The 17,291-nt window shown below is 38.8% G+C and overlaps 1 protein-coding gene across 4 annotated transcripts; it reads right to left on the reverse strand.

Annotated features, from left to right (window-relative positions):
• Positions 1-1,646: 1,646 nt before the first annotated feature.
• Positions 1,647-16,951, reverse strand: pip5kl1 (phosphatidylinositol-4-phosphate 5-kinase-like 1). 4 transcript variants are annotated; one of them, XM_058383969.1, is made up of 11 exons: positions 16,835-16,951; positions 12,076-12,273; positions 7,573-7,623; positions 6,933-7,087; positions 5,518-5,642; positions 5,389-5,423; positions 5,238-5,290; positions 4,699-4,811; positions 3,450-3,612; positions 2,848-2,886; positions 1,647-2,611 (listed from the first exon to the last, which is right to left on the reverse strand). In XM_058383969.1, the coding sequence occupies exons 1-11, from the start codon at positions 16,850-16,852 to the stop codon at positions 2,185-2,187; spliced, it is 1,377 nt and encodes a 458-aa protein (XP_058239952.1). In that variant the 5' UTR covers positions 16,853-16,951; the 3' UTR covers positions 1,647-2,184. The 4 variants fall into 4 exon arrangements, with proteins under 4 accessions (XP_058239952.1, XP_058239948.1, XP_058239949.1 ...); XM_058383965.1 differs by lacking the exon at positions 2,848-2,886; XM_058383966.1 differs by lacking the exon at positions 2,848-2,886 and having other exon boundaries at positions 12,076-12,270; positions 16,835-16,940.
• Between the last annotated feature and the right edge of the window lie 340 nt (positions 16,952-17,291).

A 17,291-nucleotide genomic window follows, 5' to 3' on the forward strand; every position in this document is an offset into this window, starting at 1 on the left:
TGGTTCAGCGGTATGAAGCGCATCACTTTGGTATTAACAGAGCAGCCTGGAGCTGTTCTTCCTTACATAACAGCATCTCTGGCAATAGTTCAGGCTGAAATCACAGGTTTATATATTAATGCGCTCCCGTGAACATGTCTATAGTAACAGCTCATTAAATGGACTATATGGCAAAAGTGTCAAATAATCTGTGTTGTATGAGAAAGCATGAGGGAAAAAAAAGAGAAATCGAGCTGATAATATACTCCGATCAGGCATAACATTATGACCACCTGCCTAATATTGTGTTGGTCCCCCTTTTGCTGCTAAAACAGCCCTGACCCGTGATGCACTATGCATTCTGACACCTTTCTATCAGAACCAGCATTAATTTCTTCAGCAATTTGAGCAACAGTAGCTCGTCTGTTGGATCGGATCACACGGGCCAGCCTTCACTCCCAACGTGCTTCATTGACCCTTGGCAGCCCATGACTCTGTCACCGGTTCACCACTGTTCCTTCCTTGGACCACTTTTGATAGATACTGACCACTGCAGGCCGGGAACACCCCAAAAGTGCTGTAATTTTGGAGATGCTCTGATCCAGTCGTCTAGCCATCAAAATTTGGCCCTTCATCAAACTCGCTCAAATCCTTACACTTGCCCATTTTTCCTGCTTCTAACACATCAACTTTGAGGACAAAATATTCACTTGCTGCCGAATATATCCCACCCACTAACAGGTGCCATCATGAGGAGATCATCAGTGTTATTCATTCCACCTCTCACTGCTCATAATGTTATGCCTGATCGGTGTATATAATGTAACCAATGACAGGAACTAACTTATACTGAATATACCTGAGTGCCACAGGTAGTCAGAACCAGTACACCGCAATAGTGAGGAGAATATTTCTCTTACAAAACAGTTTAATAAATAGAAAAATTGACTGACATTTCTGACATGATATGGCCAAGTAATTTCTCCTCCACAATCGACTTTACATTAGACAGTATCTGACCACAGCACTGATTATTTTCCTGTAAATAACCTGCTATTATGTATCCCTTAATTATTCCTCTAATTCCTTAAATATTTTTATTTATGAAGCCAAATGCTCTCTTTCTGGCTTAACTGTTAGAATAAAGCACTAAACTTGTAATTGTACTTGTGATTGTAATAAAATAAACTGGATTTTTTTGTTAAAAGCTTTTTCTTTTTCTTTTTTTTTACATTTATTTCAATTACAGAACTTGTAATCTGTGATCATATTCACAGATAAACTATGAAATGTAAAATTGTGACCACACACACACACTCACACGCATGCAACCACAATTACGCAGATCCAACACATACCTGAAGTGAACAGCGAGTGAAGACACTGTTTTAGCATCATCAGTAACATTAAAAACAGTTTGTGATCTTATGTTTTTGAAGTGACTCAAACATCATTTTGGTACACATTCATATCACAGGGTCTGTTTATTTTAAAACGAATAAATGAGTAGAAGTGTTCAGTTCCTTTGAATTTTGCATATTCAGCTTTTTATAATAGAAAATTAATAAATAAATGAAAGAACTGAAACAACTGAAAATGCTTACTATTTTATTGTACTGCATATCAGGTCTTATATATATATATATATATATATATATATATATATATATATATATATATATAAAGTATTCTCATTTGCATGGCTTTGGAAAATGGATGCTGCAGCTGGATGCGTCATCATCGTCTCTTTGGATTTTTGTGTGGAATTTAACAAAAAAATTATTCCTCATTCCTCTTTTTTCCAAACATTATAAATCCGGATGTAGCCACAATGTTAGCACAAAAAGGAATACTTTCACAGATCAGTCCTGTTTTTTTTAACATTTCTATACGATCTTCTGAACCGCAAATCACACTCTGTATTCAACTTTTATGAATGACATTTTAAAGCACTTTTAAAGAATTTTATGATGAAAACCTTTTAACAAATTAAATTCCAACTTCACTATAATCATAGAACTGACACTTGGACTATTCAAGTATTTTTGTCAGGGTATTGTAGTGCTTGTAGTGTAATCCTGTTCTCTTTAACAAAAACCCTTAGCAGTATGCTCGTATGTTTGCATTGTGGCTACATGCAGGCTGAAACTCTTATTTACTACAGCGTGTTTTCAGCACCAGCTTATTGTCCCCCAAAATCACAGTCTACTTGGTATGGTCCTGTACCCATTGGCACAGCCTCAGACAGTAAGCAGAGGGGCTGACAGTGGAAAAACTTTGTCCAGGATGCCTCAGGCTCTTCCACAGGTGCTCAAGCCTCTTCTTGAAGCCATAAACAGTGAAGATGTCAATGATGCCGACGAAATAGCGCTGTTCTGGCCCGTCTATTACGTGAATCGGGTTTTTGAAGTTAGGCAGCAGCCTTCGGTTCTGCGTCTGAAACTCCAGCAGTTCAGCCGATTCTGATCCAGCCTTAGAAGCGCCCTCGTTCTGTTCTCCAAATTCAGCCTGAGACGTCTCTGTGAATCTGCCACGCAGAGACGACTCCGAATCCAGTTCTGTGGCTTGGATGGTTGAGTCGTCCTCAGGCACCACCCCTGGGACAGCAGCACTGGAGCATGTGTTTACTGACCTAATGCAGAAAAACAAAGTCAGCCAAAGCAATACAAAGCAACATCACACGCATCAGCTGGTTAGTTTGTTTGCCTGGCACACTTGGATTATCTTCAACAATTCGGTCCATTTCAAACTTCTGTGCTGTGAAAACGGCATGTCAGGATGAGTAATGTAACTAGCAAGCTCATGCACGGTTAAGTGTTTTATCACACTGGTTATTTGATACTTTGCTGAAATGTCTCAGCTACATGCCTGCCTGCCACTGGCCTTGTAGAGAGCAAAGTGAGGGATCTGGAAACAGAGGTGAACATGGAAGTGAGACTGACAAAAACAAGCAACTAAGAACATTCATTTGTGTGTGGACCTTTTGCTGATCACTGAACATTAAAAAATGATGTAACTGTTATTAAGATCCTTAACCTTATCGATTGTAAGAGGTATTTATTTGGAAAGGTGGGCGAAAAAAAAAATTAAATCTCACGCTCTAATTCTAAACTGGCCACTAGAGGGCGACAAAGGCCAGAGCCAATTTAAAGAAACAGTCCAATAATCCAACATTTGCTTTTACAACTTTGAGAAAGAAGATTATTTCACTAAAAATAATTTCAACATAGATTACTCTAAACTACATAAAATTCACGTTTAATTCTAATCAAATGCCTTATCACATTTAATCAAATACTTGTCTAAAACATTCACAACACAATGTATCTGACCAAACAGCCAAGCAATTCTAAAGCAGTAGGGTTTGATTTCACGCATAATCTCGGTAGGACTCATGTCTCTGACTAAACCTCCAGACAGGGTTGTGTGTTTATAAATCCAGACAGGGTTGTGTGTTTATAAATCCTCACTTCTTGGTACGCATGATGAGGGTGGCGAAGGACAAGCTGGGGTGGCGCTCGTCCTGATGCAGGGGCTGATGAGCGACCAGGAGGCTGTAGTCCAGTACATTCAGGGTCCGGAGGAAAGACGTGTCGATTTGCACCTGACGTAACAGCCAGGGCCGTTGTTGGTCTGCCTCACACACAGAAACACACACGAGCATACAAACATGCAGTTCAGGATTATGACTAAGAGGGTGTTTAATCAATATTTAAAGCAAGACACTACAGGAGCATAGAATCTTTTTAAAAGAAAATATTATATAAAATGTGTATTATGTATTATATGAATACATTCATGTATGAATATTTTTTTTATATTATATATTATTAGATAAACCTGAGATAAGATAAACCTTATCTTATAATATATAATATAAAAATTATATTATTATTATAAAAATATATTCCTATATATTATATTTTAGATTGTGTTTATTTATCTATTTATTTAATGAGCCTTTGGTGTGTAAATGTTTGTGTTGTGTCTTGCCTTTGCATCAATCCATGGATTTCCATTTTTTTTCCCAACTGAGTGAACCCCTTCAAACTAAATGATTTGCTTCAAGTAACCCCAGAGATGTTAAAAGAATTTTTCCTGATTAAAAAACTCTGAATTTCCCATTTACCATGTTTGCAACTTTGCCTTGTTTGGGTTCATGACCAGATTTTCCTGGCTTGTTTCCAGTTGTCTTTATATATAGAAAAATATGTCAGACTTGCCACACACACACACACACACACACTTGGGGCAATGTGCAGGTTCATTATGAAGGTTTGGTCATGAATATTCTTGCTGTAGTTAGAGAATTTGTCTTTTGTCTGTCAATTTTAATTGATTTTAAGGAGTTCTAAAGCTGGAGACCCTCTTAGCCACAAAGCATGTATTCACTAGCTAACACTCACATTTATGCTTAACTCTCACGTGCTAAGCATTGCATGACATGACCACTGATTTTTTCTATGAATATCTATCACTTGTGACATGAGGTTATAGTAAAATGCTGTATTATTAATAGTCGTAATTTTTTTACTTGATTATACAGTACCTGATGTATCACTGACATTTTTATCAATGCAATGCCATCACACACCCACAGAGGCTAAACGAAGCAGTTGATATCCTTTATGATCTTGTTTCTGCCTATAATACGAATGCTGTGTATGTAGTCTAGCTAAAATCAGTAAACTTCCACCACTTACACGAGTATAGCATTACCTAATGTAATAAAGTTTCCCTCAAAATTGAGATCCTTGAGAACAACGATGACCTGACTCCCCTCGGGTGCTGGGTCCGTCCACCGGCTCACTTCACAGCCCTTGATATCATATCTAAAGAGGAAGAATATTCAATGTGCATGCATGAATATTAGCTTTAGGTTAAGAACATTTGCAAACAGGCGCCGTTTGTTTTTATTAAGGGTGGTGCTGACTGACATCCTAAAGTCATATGGCCTTTAAATAAACGTTACTTTTGTCAGCAACGGTCGGATCCTGGTGCACTGATGATAATAAAGCCTTGGAAAAGGTTGTATGAATATCTACACAGGCTTAAGCTTAATGGCTTACTGCACATCCTACAGGCTTTTCAGTGTCAGCTTTAATAGAGACCTTAGACAGTATCTAAAGATGGAGACTTTATTTAGAGATGGCTTCGTCTAAATATCTTAATTTTTTTTAATGTTCAGGATGGATGAATCGCAATGTTGACTTTACAGACTGTGTTCCAATACTCACAATATTTCATTAGTCCTTTACCTGTCACATATTCTTTCATCAGGATAGAAGACACTTTGCATCACTATAAAATACTGCAAAGCAAAAAGAAACAGATTTGCTCATGATGTTGCACATACGGTGTTTATCACCACGCAGACATTTGAACAGCACAAAAGCAAAAACTCTCTACCTTCCTCCGATGGCCGATCTTGATGCTATGAACACCTGCGAGTATGAAAAGTGTGAAAATGTTAGAGTATATTAAGCAGAAAATGCACTGAATGCAAGAAGGGTACATTTACAGTTGTGAACCTCTCACCTAAAAACTTAACCAAGAGAGAGTGGGGATACTTCTCCAGATGTTCCATGTAACCCTTAAGGTGAGAGAGGAGGAATCGAATTTCCCTTCTGCTCTGTGTCTTCAGGAAGAATCTTTTATCGTGTCTGTAATAAGAGGAAGGTGGAAATATGATGAAATATTACACCTAAAAGCTTAGCAGTAAGTGTGTAAGAGAAAGAGCTTTGTTCAAATTTACACCAGCATAACTTTTATATTTATTTTTTTGCATAAGAACCCCATGACTAGCATTGAAAAATAAATATGTATTAGGATCCTTTCCTAAACTGAAAACTAGTTTCTCTTTTTTTGTGTGTCTCAACCCAAAGTACATATAAATAAAATATGCTTTCAGGGATTTTATTCTGACTGCAGAGTAGGAATATCACTGATATTTTGACAGCCAGTATCTGGGTACCAACTAAATTGATGAACTAGGGCAAATACACCAATCAGGCATAACGTTATGAGCAGTGAAAGGTGAAGTGAATAACACTGATTATCTCCTCATCATGGCACCTGTTAGTGGGTGGGATATATTAGGTAGCAAATTTTGTCCTCAAAGTTGATGTGTTAGAAGCAGGAAAAATGGGCAAGCGTAAGGATTTGAGCGAGTTTGACAAGGACTAAATTGTGATGGCTAGACGACTAGATCAGAGCATCTCCAAAACTGCAGGTGTTGTGGGATGTTCCCGGTCTGCAGTGGTCAGTATCTATCAAAAGTGGTCCAAGGTGGGAACAGTGGAGAACTGACGACAGGGTCATGGGCAGCCAAGGCTCATTGATGCACGTGGGGAGCGAAGGCTGATCCGATCCAACAGACGAGCTACTGTTGCTCAAATTGCTGAAGAAGTTAATGCTGGTTCTGATAGAAAGGTGTCAGAATACACAGTGCATTGCAATCTGTTGCGTATGGGGCTGCATAGCCGCAGACCATTCAGGGTGCCTAGGTGGTCATAATGTTATGCCTGGTCAGTGGAGCTATGCACCAACTTGATCAAAGTGTAACATTCACTGTGTAAAAGTTTTAGTAACATTTACAGAGACTATTTTCATTACTGTGTTTGTTGAAAATTACATCTCGGGCATTTAGAAGACACCCTTATCCAGAGCAACTTACATTTTATATAACTAAGCAAATTGAGAGTTAAGAGCCTTGCACAAGGGCCCAACATTAGCAGGTTGATGGCCCTGGGATTCAAACTCAGACCCTTCCAATCAGGTTTCCAACACCTTAACCACTAAGCCAAACCACTTCACCCAAAACACATCAGTTCAGTGAAAATGTGTAGTGTACAATGTAGGCTACAGAATTCTCCATAATATAGTAAAGAACAGACACGCATACACAGAACAGTGTGGTGTTTCTATACCGCAGGCTGTTAGTGCCGACTCACGTTAGGAAGAAATTAGCTTTGCTCTTTGAATTGCTGATGAACTGCAGGTAGCAGCCTTCAGAGGACAGAGAATGCTGATACTCTTTCTCCATCATCCCCAGAGAGCGCCGCAGGCTGGCAAACACCGGCCCTGCGAACGTCTCCATCCTAAAGTCCTGGACACAGGCAGTCACATGAGCAAATGATGACATATTCTAGATTATTCTCTAGGCAATCTGTTACTGCAGTGAGTAGCCGCAGTGGGCTTCAGTAATAATAGGAGACGTAGTAAAGGCAGGACAGGACATTTTGAACAAAGGTCCTTCATCAGGTGTGTAAGAATAGTGTTGGAGGTGAAAGATATAGACATTCCAACAACATGTATTACATCATACAGCCTCTGAAACAAATTTCTAGCTCACCTGATGAAAGACATTTGTATTTATCTCACTGTATGAAACACCATGTTCACTACATCTACCATTATGTAGCCCAGATGTACAATAAAGCAACACTATTATAACCGTAAGCAGATAAATGCCACTTAATATAGACAAAATAACACCATATATACATTATTTACACTGTTACGGACTCCGATAGCTGTTAAATGCTACACAGACTTCATCATTTTCATCTAGTCACTGCAATTCATATGTACCTTATGGACTTGTGTCACCTCGAGTTGATAATCATCTTCAGAGAGTTCGTTCTGAAAAAGAAAAGATAAAACAACCACGATTATAATGGTTTTAATGGTTTTTATAATGGAATATTACTGCCTACTGACACTGGAATGTGTTTAGGTAAGGGTGATTTGGGATTGCATAAAAACCACACATACATTTAATGCGCAAAACTTGCAGGTAGACTGTTTAATCATGATGAGTCTCTTGTAACTGTCTTACATAATGGATGATAGATCTTACAGAACAAGCTTCATCGGGGCGAGTCTTGTGAGAACAGGCAAATATTTAAATGTGCATCAAGTACAAGATTGATGTAGCTTCTTATAATTATTATTTGAAGTCTGCATAGACATAAAGTAATTTCTCCCATGATACAAGGGCATTTGGTAGACTTCCTTTATCCACAGGGACTTACAGTTATCTCATTTATACAACTAAGCAATTAAGAGCCTTCCTCAGGGGCCCAGCATTGGTGGTCCTGGGATTCGAGCTCACAGCTTTCCAATCAGTAGTCCAACATGTAGGTTTATTGTAGGTGATGTACATATCATATACCTTGTACTCTAGGTTTAATAACAGCTAGAACTTTGTTGAGCTCCCTTTAACTTAGCTAGCTATGTTATGGTTGTCCCGTTACATTGGGTTTTCCATGGTGATGAACACCACATTCTCATGTTTGTTTTGGCTTGGGTTCCCAGCTGTGTTCACCTTTTCTGTGTTAATTCTTGATTACTTTTCTTATATCCTCTGTGTCGCAATGTTCACTGTAAAGTCTTTTCCAGATATAGACCCATGCCTGTTTCCATCATTTTAGACTGCAAGTGATCTTCATTTGCCTGACTGTGTTTTGACTCCCCGATATTATCTATGCTTCTTGGATTTGCCCAGTAATAATACCAACATATACCATGTGTATGCACTAGCATCCTGTCTCTACTATGTTACACTCCCAACACTGGACATGAATCATCATCACATGAGACTCACAAGACTTGTAAAGCTTTATATGGTTTGCATTAAGATGAACAGAGTTAACAGAATCTCACCCACACACACACCCACACACACCATTTTAAAAAGAACGATCATGTAACACTTAACATGTGCCTCGCTGTACCACTAAAACCCCACATTCTTCAAGAATGTAAGAACATGCATTTTTGAGCCCCATATTTTATTTATTAAACAGTTATTAAACCTACGCATCAGATAATATTGGGAATGTTAAGTTTTTCTTGTATGTGATGGAGGTAGAGTCAGAAACATCAGACTGCATATTCACTATCGTTTATAATTAAACTGCTGCGTAAGCAGGCTGGGTTAAACATATGACTGTGTGTATGTATGTATGTGTGTGTGTGTGTGTGTGTGTGTGTGTGTAACCTACACATATGCTTTTCATATACTAGACTAGCAAAACCATGCCAGAGTAACAGAGTATGTGGGTGAGAATTTATAGATTCCTTGCCTATTAGCTCTTATATCATGAGCATAGAAGCGAAAACATTGGAAGATAAAAAGATAATGATTAGCAGAATAGCTTGGCACAGAGTTCCTAAAGTGTTGTACAAGAACATCCTTTAATTCCTTAATGTCTCCCATGATACAACGCCAAAGGATTTGCATTTATGGCATTTGGTAAAGTTCCTTATCCACAAGGACTTACAATTATCTCATTTATAAAACTAAGCAAGGCTTGCTCAAGGCTAGGGTTGCAAAATTCCGGGAATTTTCAAGGCTGGAAACTTTCCATGGGAATTAACAGGAATATATGGGAATTAATGGGAATAAACTGGGAATTTGCAAAATTGCAGCCTAGCCTATAACAGGGAACTTAAATGTAATTGAAAAAAAAATATCTTGCAGCATAATCTTGGTTAAAATAACCAGATTTAATGCTATAAATATAAATAAAGGATACTATAAAAGTCACTATAAAAATAAATAAATAAATAAATAAAAATACATTTTAATGAATACTACAACCATTAACAACAAATCTCTTAGAACAAGATACCCATGAGAGAATGTCTTAATAAAGCCTCTTAGGTTTTGCCATTCAACTTCTGTAAATTTCTTTCACTTTTATCTGGTATGGTTTTATTATATCCAAGCAACATCATACAGATTGTAAAGACACACATCAAGTTCCACTCCTGCCAGCTGAAGTTAAGGAAATTAGACTTAAACAAACTGTATGAATAGAACGTCAACTAAAGTAACCATTTGACAATGGTAACATGCTATGTATATTTGTAGATGAAGTTGGTTGAGAGGTTTTTTCAGTCTGAGAGGCTTCAGAAAACATGACAGCATTTCCACATTTCCAGCAAGGGAATGTAGCAAGCATCAATGCTTCCTGTTTTGTTTTTTGTTTTTTTTTGTTTGTTTTTTTTTTTTGGGGGGGGGGGGTATTTTGGGATTTTTTACAGAATTGGGCAGATGCCTTTATCTACAGCAACTTACATTTATCTCTTTTATACAACTGAGCAGTTGAGGGTTATGGACCTCGCTCAGGAGCCCAGCAGAGCTGAGATTTAAACTCGCAACTTTCCAACACCGTAACCACTGATCTTTACCAACTACTGAACTTTACATCACAAAAGTTCTAGTACACTGGAAGAGAGCTGATTGAGCTGCACCCTATGAGATCAGTGTACTCCCCAATCACCAGCACCACTGGGATGTGGGAGATTTGCAGCATGAAATGCGCAACTGATGAATCTATGTGATGCAATTCTGTCAACACAGACCACAATCTTATAGAAAGGTATCCAACACCTTGAGGAACCCATCCCACAAAGAACTGAGACTGCAACGAATGATTCGTTAGCAAAATAATTTTAATAAATTAATAAATCATAGGCATCTCTCCTTAAGTTTTGTATTTGTTTTGGAGATTAAACTAAATCCATTTGTACATGGAGAATGTACCCAGATAAGTGGGTTGAGAGGAGCTATTGAAGTGTTACTGGTCTATTAAACCTACAACCTACTTGACATTAGACACAGACATAACAAAGGTAGTAAAATGAGGTTGAAAAAAGCTAGAGTATTCCTTTAAACAAACAAAAAAACAAGACTTTACTACATTGTTCTCCGCCTATTGCTCTGTGCAGTGGAGACTGGGGCATTGTGGTATCTCTCCACCCCTCTCCTACAAAGGCTTCACAATTGTGTTTGTGTCAGCAGAACTGTGATGTTCTCTTCTTCTTTCTCAGGGGGCCAGGCACCGTGAGCACCCAAAACAATACAGCACACTGGAGAGCAAGTTCATATTCGTAAACACATGGTCACTATGGGACCAAACCGAAACACGCTTCTCTCTCCGGGACTTAATCAACCCAATAATTACTTATAAACACAATGTTGGAGTCCATTGTGTCATTAATAATGTTGTATTAAATATCAGGACTGACGATGGGTCCGGACTTGTTTTGTTAAGACAAAATCGTTTACTAAAAGTTTCAGGGTAGTTATTGATTCATAAGCCATGACTTTAAAGGGTTAAAAGCATGAGCTGGAAATGAGTTAAACCACTTAATTATTATTATTATTAAAAATTGAGCTCATACAATGTTGTGATATAATTAGAATTTGCTAATAGTTGCTGATTTTATATTTCATTTTTTTCATTTCATCGTCTGTACCACTTATCCGATCTATACTCGGGTCACGGGGAGCCTGTGCTCAGGAGTCATCGGGCATCAAAGCAGGATACACCCTGGACAGAGTGCCAACCCATCACAGGGCACACACACACACTCATTCACTCACTGAGACTCCAATCAGCCTAGAAGCATGTCTTTGGACTGTGGGAGGAAACCGGAGCACCCGGAGGAAACCGGGTGCCGCCTCTGATTTTATATATAAACTTACATATCAATGAGCCTTGGCCACCTATGACCCTGTTCACCACTGTTTCTTCCTTGGACCACTTTGGATAGATACTGACCACTGCAGACTGGGAACACCCCCCACAAGAGCTGCAATTTTGGAGATGCTCTGATCCAGTCGTCCATCCATCACAATTTTTTCTATAAGAGTCTATATTTATATTCCCTGTTATTGGTCCTGAAATCTACTCAGACTAGACTGATAAACTAGATATGCCCTGTACACTATATTTCGCTGCAGTGTTTAAGTAGAAAAGTAAATAGTTGTAATTCGAAATATTTGCCATTTGACGTATTTGAAAGATAACAGCTGCGGCACGAACCGCTCATGTTTAATGCTTTCTTCTGGTGGAGTGGGGTCACTTATCAATCTTAAACAGCTGCAGCAACTGTTAAAGCATTAACCATAAAGAGTTAATAGGGCATTTTGCCTAAACAGAAATTGTGTTAATGAAGCCTGTTGTTGATATTCCCTCCCATTCATGTTCTACCAGCTTAGAGGATCCATGTAAAGATGTATTTATTATTTTTGACGGAAATGTGGAGATTTAGTTTTTGTGGTTTGTACTTATTACTCACAGGTATTGGGTTGTCGATGGTGTTCTGCACAGCTGCCGCCAGTCCCTCCTTCATCATGCAGGTGAGCAGGTAGAACTCGTGCTGCTGGTCGATTTCAAACACACCTAGGAGTTTCCAGCGCTGCCGCAGGCCTCCCCATGCCTTCCTCTTCATCATTCGCGAGCTGCAGCTGCTGCTCGGCCCTGCCATCTCCATCTGCTGCGGAGTCCACATGCAAAATACAACACTATTACTTCAGAGTAAATTATTTAGGGTTGCATCAAGAAGTGCATCAAATCAAATATGTGGACCAGATGATCTGCTGTGGTAACCCAGAACAGGGAGTAGCCAAAACAGCAACAACTTCAGAGAAATAACAAAAGATGCCTAGCATTCATTTCCTGATTAACTGGTTCCTGATAAACCTGAAACACATAAAATATGATCAGCATCCTATACATGACAAGGCTAATGTTGCATAACAGTGAAAAGAGACGTCAAAGTTTAGAGAGGCCCTTTGTTTAGTATCCACTGATTGCTATGCTTCAGTTTCAGAAATAATGGTAACCATCTCTACTTTTCCTTGAAGAGGATCCAGTACCTTTAGTACCTATAGCATGTATCTTTTTTACTAGAGATGGTCCAATTGCGTCATGTAAATTATATTTAGAATTATATTTAGAAGTATAAAATGATGTATAATGATTTATGACACCACCCCAGCAAGAAAGGTGCTTTTATTTGAGTGTACACTGATTAGGCGTAACATTATGACCACCTGCCTAATATTGTTCGGACCACACAGTCCAGCCTTCACTCCCCATGTGTATCAATGAGCCTTTGCCGCCCATGACTCTGTCGCCGGTTCACCACTGTTCCTTCTTTGGACCACTTTTGATAGATACTGACCACTGCAGACCGGGAACACCCCACAAGAGCTGCAGTTTTGGAGATGCTCTGATCCAGTCGTCTAGCCATCACAATTTGGCCCTTGTCAAACTCGCTCAAATCCTTACGCTTGTCCATTTTTCCTGCTTCTAACACATCAACTTTGAGGACAAAATGTTCACTTGCTGCCTAATATATCCCACCCGCTAACAGGTGCCATGATGAGGAGATCATCAGTGTTATTCACTTCACACTGCTCATAATGTTATGCCTGATCAGTGTATGTTGTATGTGGCACATACCAGCACCTGCCTTTTTCTCTCAATTGTTATATAACTTTGCATTGCTGTAGTTACAAACTACTATTCTAACTACCTGGCTATATCATAATATATTATGTATCCTTTTATGTGTTTATAGCTCATTTGTCTTTTCCAATATTGGTCCTAATTTTTCCCAAAAGCAAAAAGACATTGAATCTTTATTTTCTGTTGCGGCTGCAATAATTTCCCACTCTGAAGTGATGCTGCAAATCCATGTGTGATATCCTCTCACACATAGCGTGTGTGAATCCTAACAGAAGATGACAGACCTGTTGCTGCCCGTCTCCTTGACAACAAGACAAGTGGTAAAGAATGGAGTGTGTTTTCACTTCGAGCACGCCCTGTGTTCTCCACTAATGGCCTGAATAATCTACCCAGCTCAAGCATTCACAGAGACCATTAGAGGTTTCTGTTGGTTTCTAGTGGTTTAGTCATAGTTATTGACTTTATTCTGTGTTTTCCATCTTGATGAAAAGATTCAAGACACTTTAGATAGCTTCCTAATAGTAAGCAGTGTGGTAGGATTAGGCGGTTTCTGATGGAGACCATGTGGTGACAATCTGGGGTGATAACCACGGTCCTAATGGTCATCTGTGATATTTGTGGCCATCAGTAATAACCCTGGTACTTCAGACGGTCAGAATGGACACAGAAAAGCACTGATAAGTAGCATCTATCTGGATAAAAACTGGCAACTCTACCATTAAGGATACAATTCAATCAGTAAGACATGGAATATCTCTTAGGTCTGTAATTGCATCAAGAATGAGTCGGCTTTTAGCAACCATTAGATAATATTTTGAGTTTCATTAGTAAGTGGAACTATAGAACGTAATCTTTTTTCACAGAAGAATACAATTTCCAAAGAGCTGATTGTAACAAAGAATACTGTACATCTTACAAATTACAGAGCTGAGCATCTCCACCCTGACGTCCATTATTTTTTTGAAAATATTCCCGAAATATTTTATTCTTCTTATAACCAGGGTCAGCTAGTAGAATTTTCCATTAATTACATTACAAATGAAGGACATGCATGTTTATTTCTTTAACTGTGTGGAACGTCCACTAAAGAACTTGTTATTTACTTTTATGACTTGTAATGACTTAGTTATAGCAGCTATAAACAACAGTTCACACACCAGAAACCACCGTCCTCTCATGCACTCTGTCCTGAGGATTTTCAGATGATGGCAAACTTTACCTCTGAATTTTACAAAGCACTAACACCGGAGACTCCTTTCAATAAATAAATAAACAAACAAACAAACAAACAAATAAATAAATAAATAAATAAATAAATAAATAAATAAATAAATAAATAAATAAATAAATAAATAAAACCTTCACCATATCAATGAGAAGCATCCGTAATCTAATTGCCTGTGTAACTGTTACTATAGAAACGACAAAATATTAGACTGTGTGATTTAATCTAATCTATGACATATTAGGTTATGTGACTTACACAGATCAGGCATAACATTATGACCACATGCCTAATATTGTGTTGTTCCCCCTTAAGCTGTGAAAACAGCCCTGACCTGTCATGCACTGTGTATTCTGACACCTTTCTATCAGAAACAGCATTAACTTCTTCAGCAATCTAGCAACAGTAGCTCGTCTGTTAGATCGGATCACACGGGCCAGCCTTCACTCCCCATGTGCATAAATGAGCCTTGGCCGTCCATGACCCTGTCGCCGGTTCACCACTGTTCCTTCCTTAGACAACTTTTTGATAGATACTGACCACTGCAGACCGGGAACACCCCACAAGAGCTGCAGTTTTGGAGATGCTCTGATCTGGTCATCTAGCCATCACAATTTGGCCCTTGTCAAACTCGCTCAAATCCTTACGCTTGTCCATTTATCCTGGTTCAACTGTGAGGACAAAATGTTCACCTGCTGCCTAATATATCCCACCCACTAACAGATGCCATGATGAGGAGATCATCAGTCTTATTCACTTAATAATGTTATGCCTGATTGGAGTATTATCAAATTTGCAACTGCTCTCAGTGCTGCTGTTCTGAGGCATAAAGGCTAGAAATTAGATATTTTATAATATTCAAAAGACACTTTAATATATTGTCACTACCAAGGTATTATATTTGGGAGAAACCATCCTAGGTAGGCAGGAACTAGAAATAAAGCTATGATCACACATTGCACAGTGCAAGTCACCAGTCGATGTAATATGAAGTCATCAGTAGGCGTTACACCTACTGGTTGCCATAGTAAGAACGTTTATCAGTGGGTGGCGCAATTAGGGTTACAAATTTGAAAACAAAGCAATTTTGACGGTAAAATAAAAAATTCCGGAGGATGACTTTGTGTTTGTATATAATAAAATTCAGCAGTGTATATATGCATCATATCCTACGGGATAAAGGAGAAGCAGTGTGTCCTCTCTGCCAGGGACCACGTGCGCTTTTTGTATAAAGTTAACATTATACAAAATTATACAGCTAAACTTTGACGCATCTCTGGACACACCCACATCTAGTCGCCAATGCTCGAAAAATATTATGATATAATTATCAATTCACTGACACCATCTATCATATGAACATCTGTGTCGTTGACTGATATAACGATAAAACCACTTTATCCTGGTCAGGTTTGTGCCCAAGCCTGTCCTCTCCTGGGTATAATAGGTATGAGGCAAGAATACACTGTAGATGGGACACCAGTCCATCAGACACTGCAAACCATTACAGTTGGCAACAATTTACTCTATCCAAACTGGCGAATGTTTGGAAGGTATAAGGAAACCTGAAGAACCAGGAAGAAACCTAAACTGACACAGGGGAAACATGCAAGACTCCACATGGACATTAACACGGAAAGCTCAGGACCGAGCCCGAGGACCGTGGAGCTGTGTGCCAGCAATGCTGCCGAGTACACCACCATGCTAACTGCACTGAAAATAATGACACAAATTGTCTAAAAGCCTACTGCCATCCCACATAGCTGGGAATCAGAAGCTACGAGACTTTTAGAGTTACTAAAAGAGTGTCACGATCAATCCCATTCTCACAGCATTGATATTTTGTATGGGAAAAAAATAAATCAGTGCATATCCTTAGTGAATGTTCTGAGTGTTTGGAGGAGATGCAGATTCAGCAGTGGTCCCTGGCCGGTTCACAGAGGCTTGTTTGTCTGCAGTGATAGGAATCAGATGCCCAGAGGCAGCAGATTAAATCTGATAACTCAGCTCCTTGATATGAAGGGTCAGTGTATGTTAACAGCTTTGTATCCTTTCCATAACAGTGTCCTGGCATGAAGCACACACATGAACACTGACATAAAAACGTAACGTTATATGGACTCTGACTAAACTGTACTTCATTCTGGACTATTTGGTAAGGTTTTGGAATATTTTTAGATTGAAAAAAAAACCTATCTTACCTTTTCCTACAGAAGAGCCTGATCTTTTTTTCCCTGTTATTGAACTCGATAGAAGGCGCGCGCACACAATGAACATACAGCTCAGCATAAAAAAATGGAAGAATCCCGTCTGTTAAAACAGGAAACAGCTTTGAGGAAGAAAATGTAAAAGATGTTACCTCAGTTTGACTCATCATGGAGACACTGGTTCATGTCCACTCTGCGGTTTCAGCGCATTCTTTCTGTCCTCAGCTGGCACACCGTTTCAGCCTGGGAGTCGATTCCAAAAAGAGTCGATTCTTCAACGACTGGCACTGAAGAGTCGACTCCAAGCAGAGAAAAAGCTTGGACGTTGCCAAGAATTGACTTTAGACTATGAGGAAATATACCACCTAAACCTAAATACATTTTAGTTGGCTAGCAAACAGTAATAGTAGCGGTAATGGCACAAAAGTGTTTTTTAATCGTTTAAGACTCGACCTCCCGCAACCATGCCATATAGATAACGCTGTCTTTACCTTTTATTAAAGTTAATTGAATAAAATGGCGTTAATTAACAACATGTAAAATAAAAACCATGACGATCATATCTTACAAAAATACAGATCTACCTCTTATTTTCTCCTCTTGAAATGA

This window comes from Hemibagrus wyckioides, linkage group LG28 (assembly GCF_019097595.1).
Source record: "Hemibagrus wyckioides isolate EC202008001 linkage group LG28, SWU_Hwy_1.0, whole genome shotgun sequence".
Classification (NCBI taxonomy): Eukaryota; Metazoa; Chordata; class Actinopteri; order Siluriformes; family Bagridae; genus Hemibagrus; species Hemibagrus wyckioides.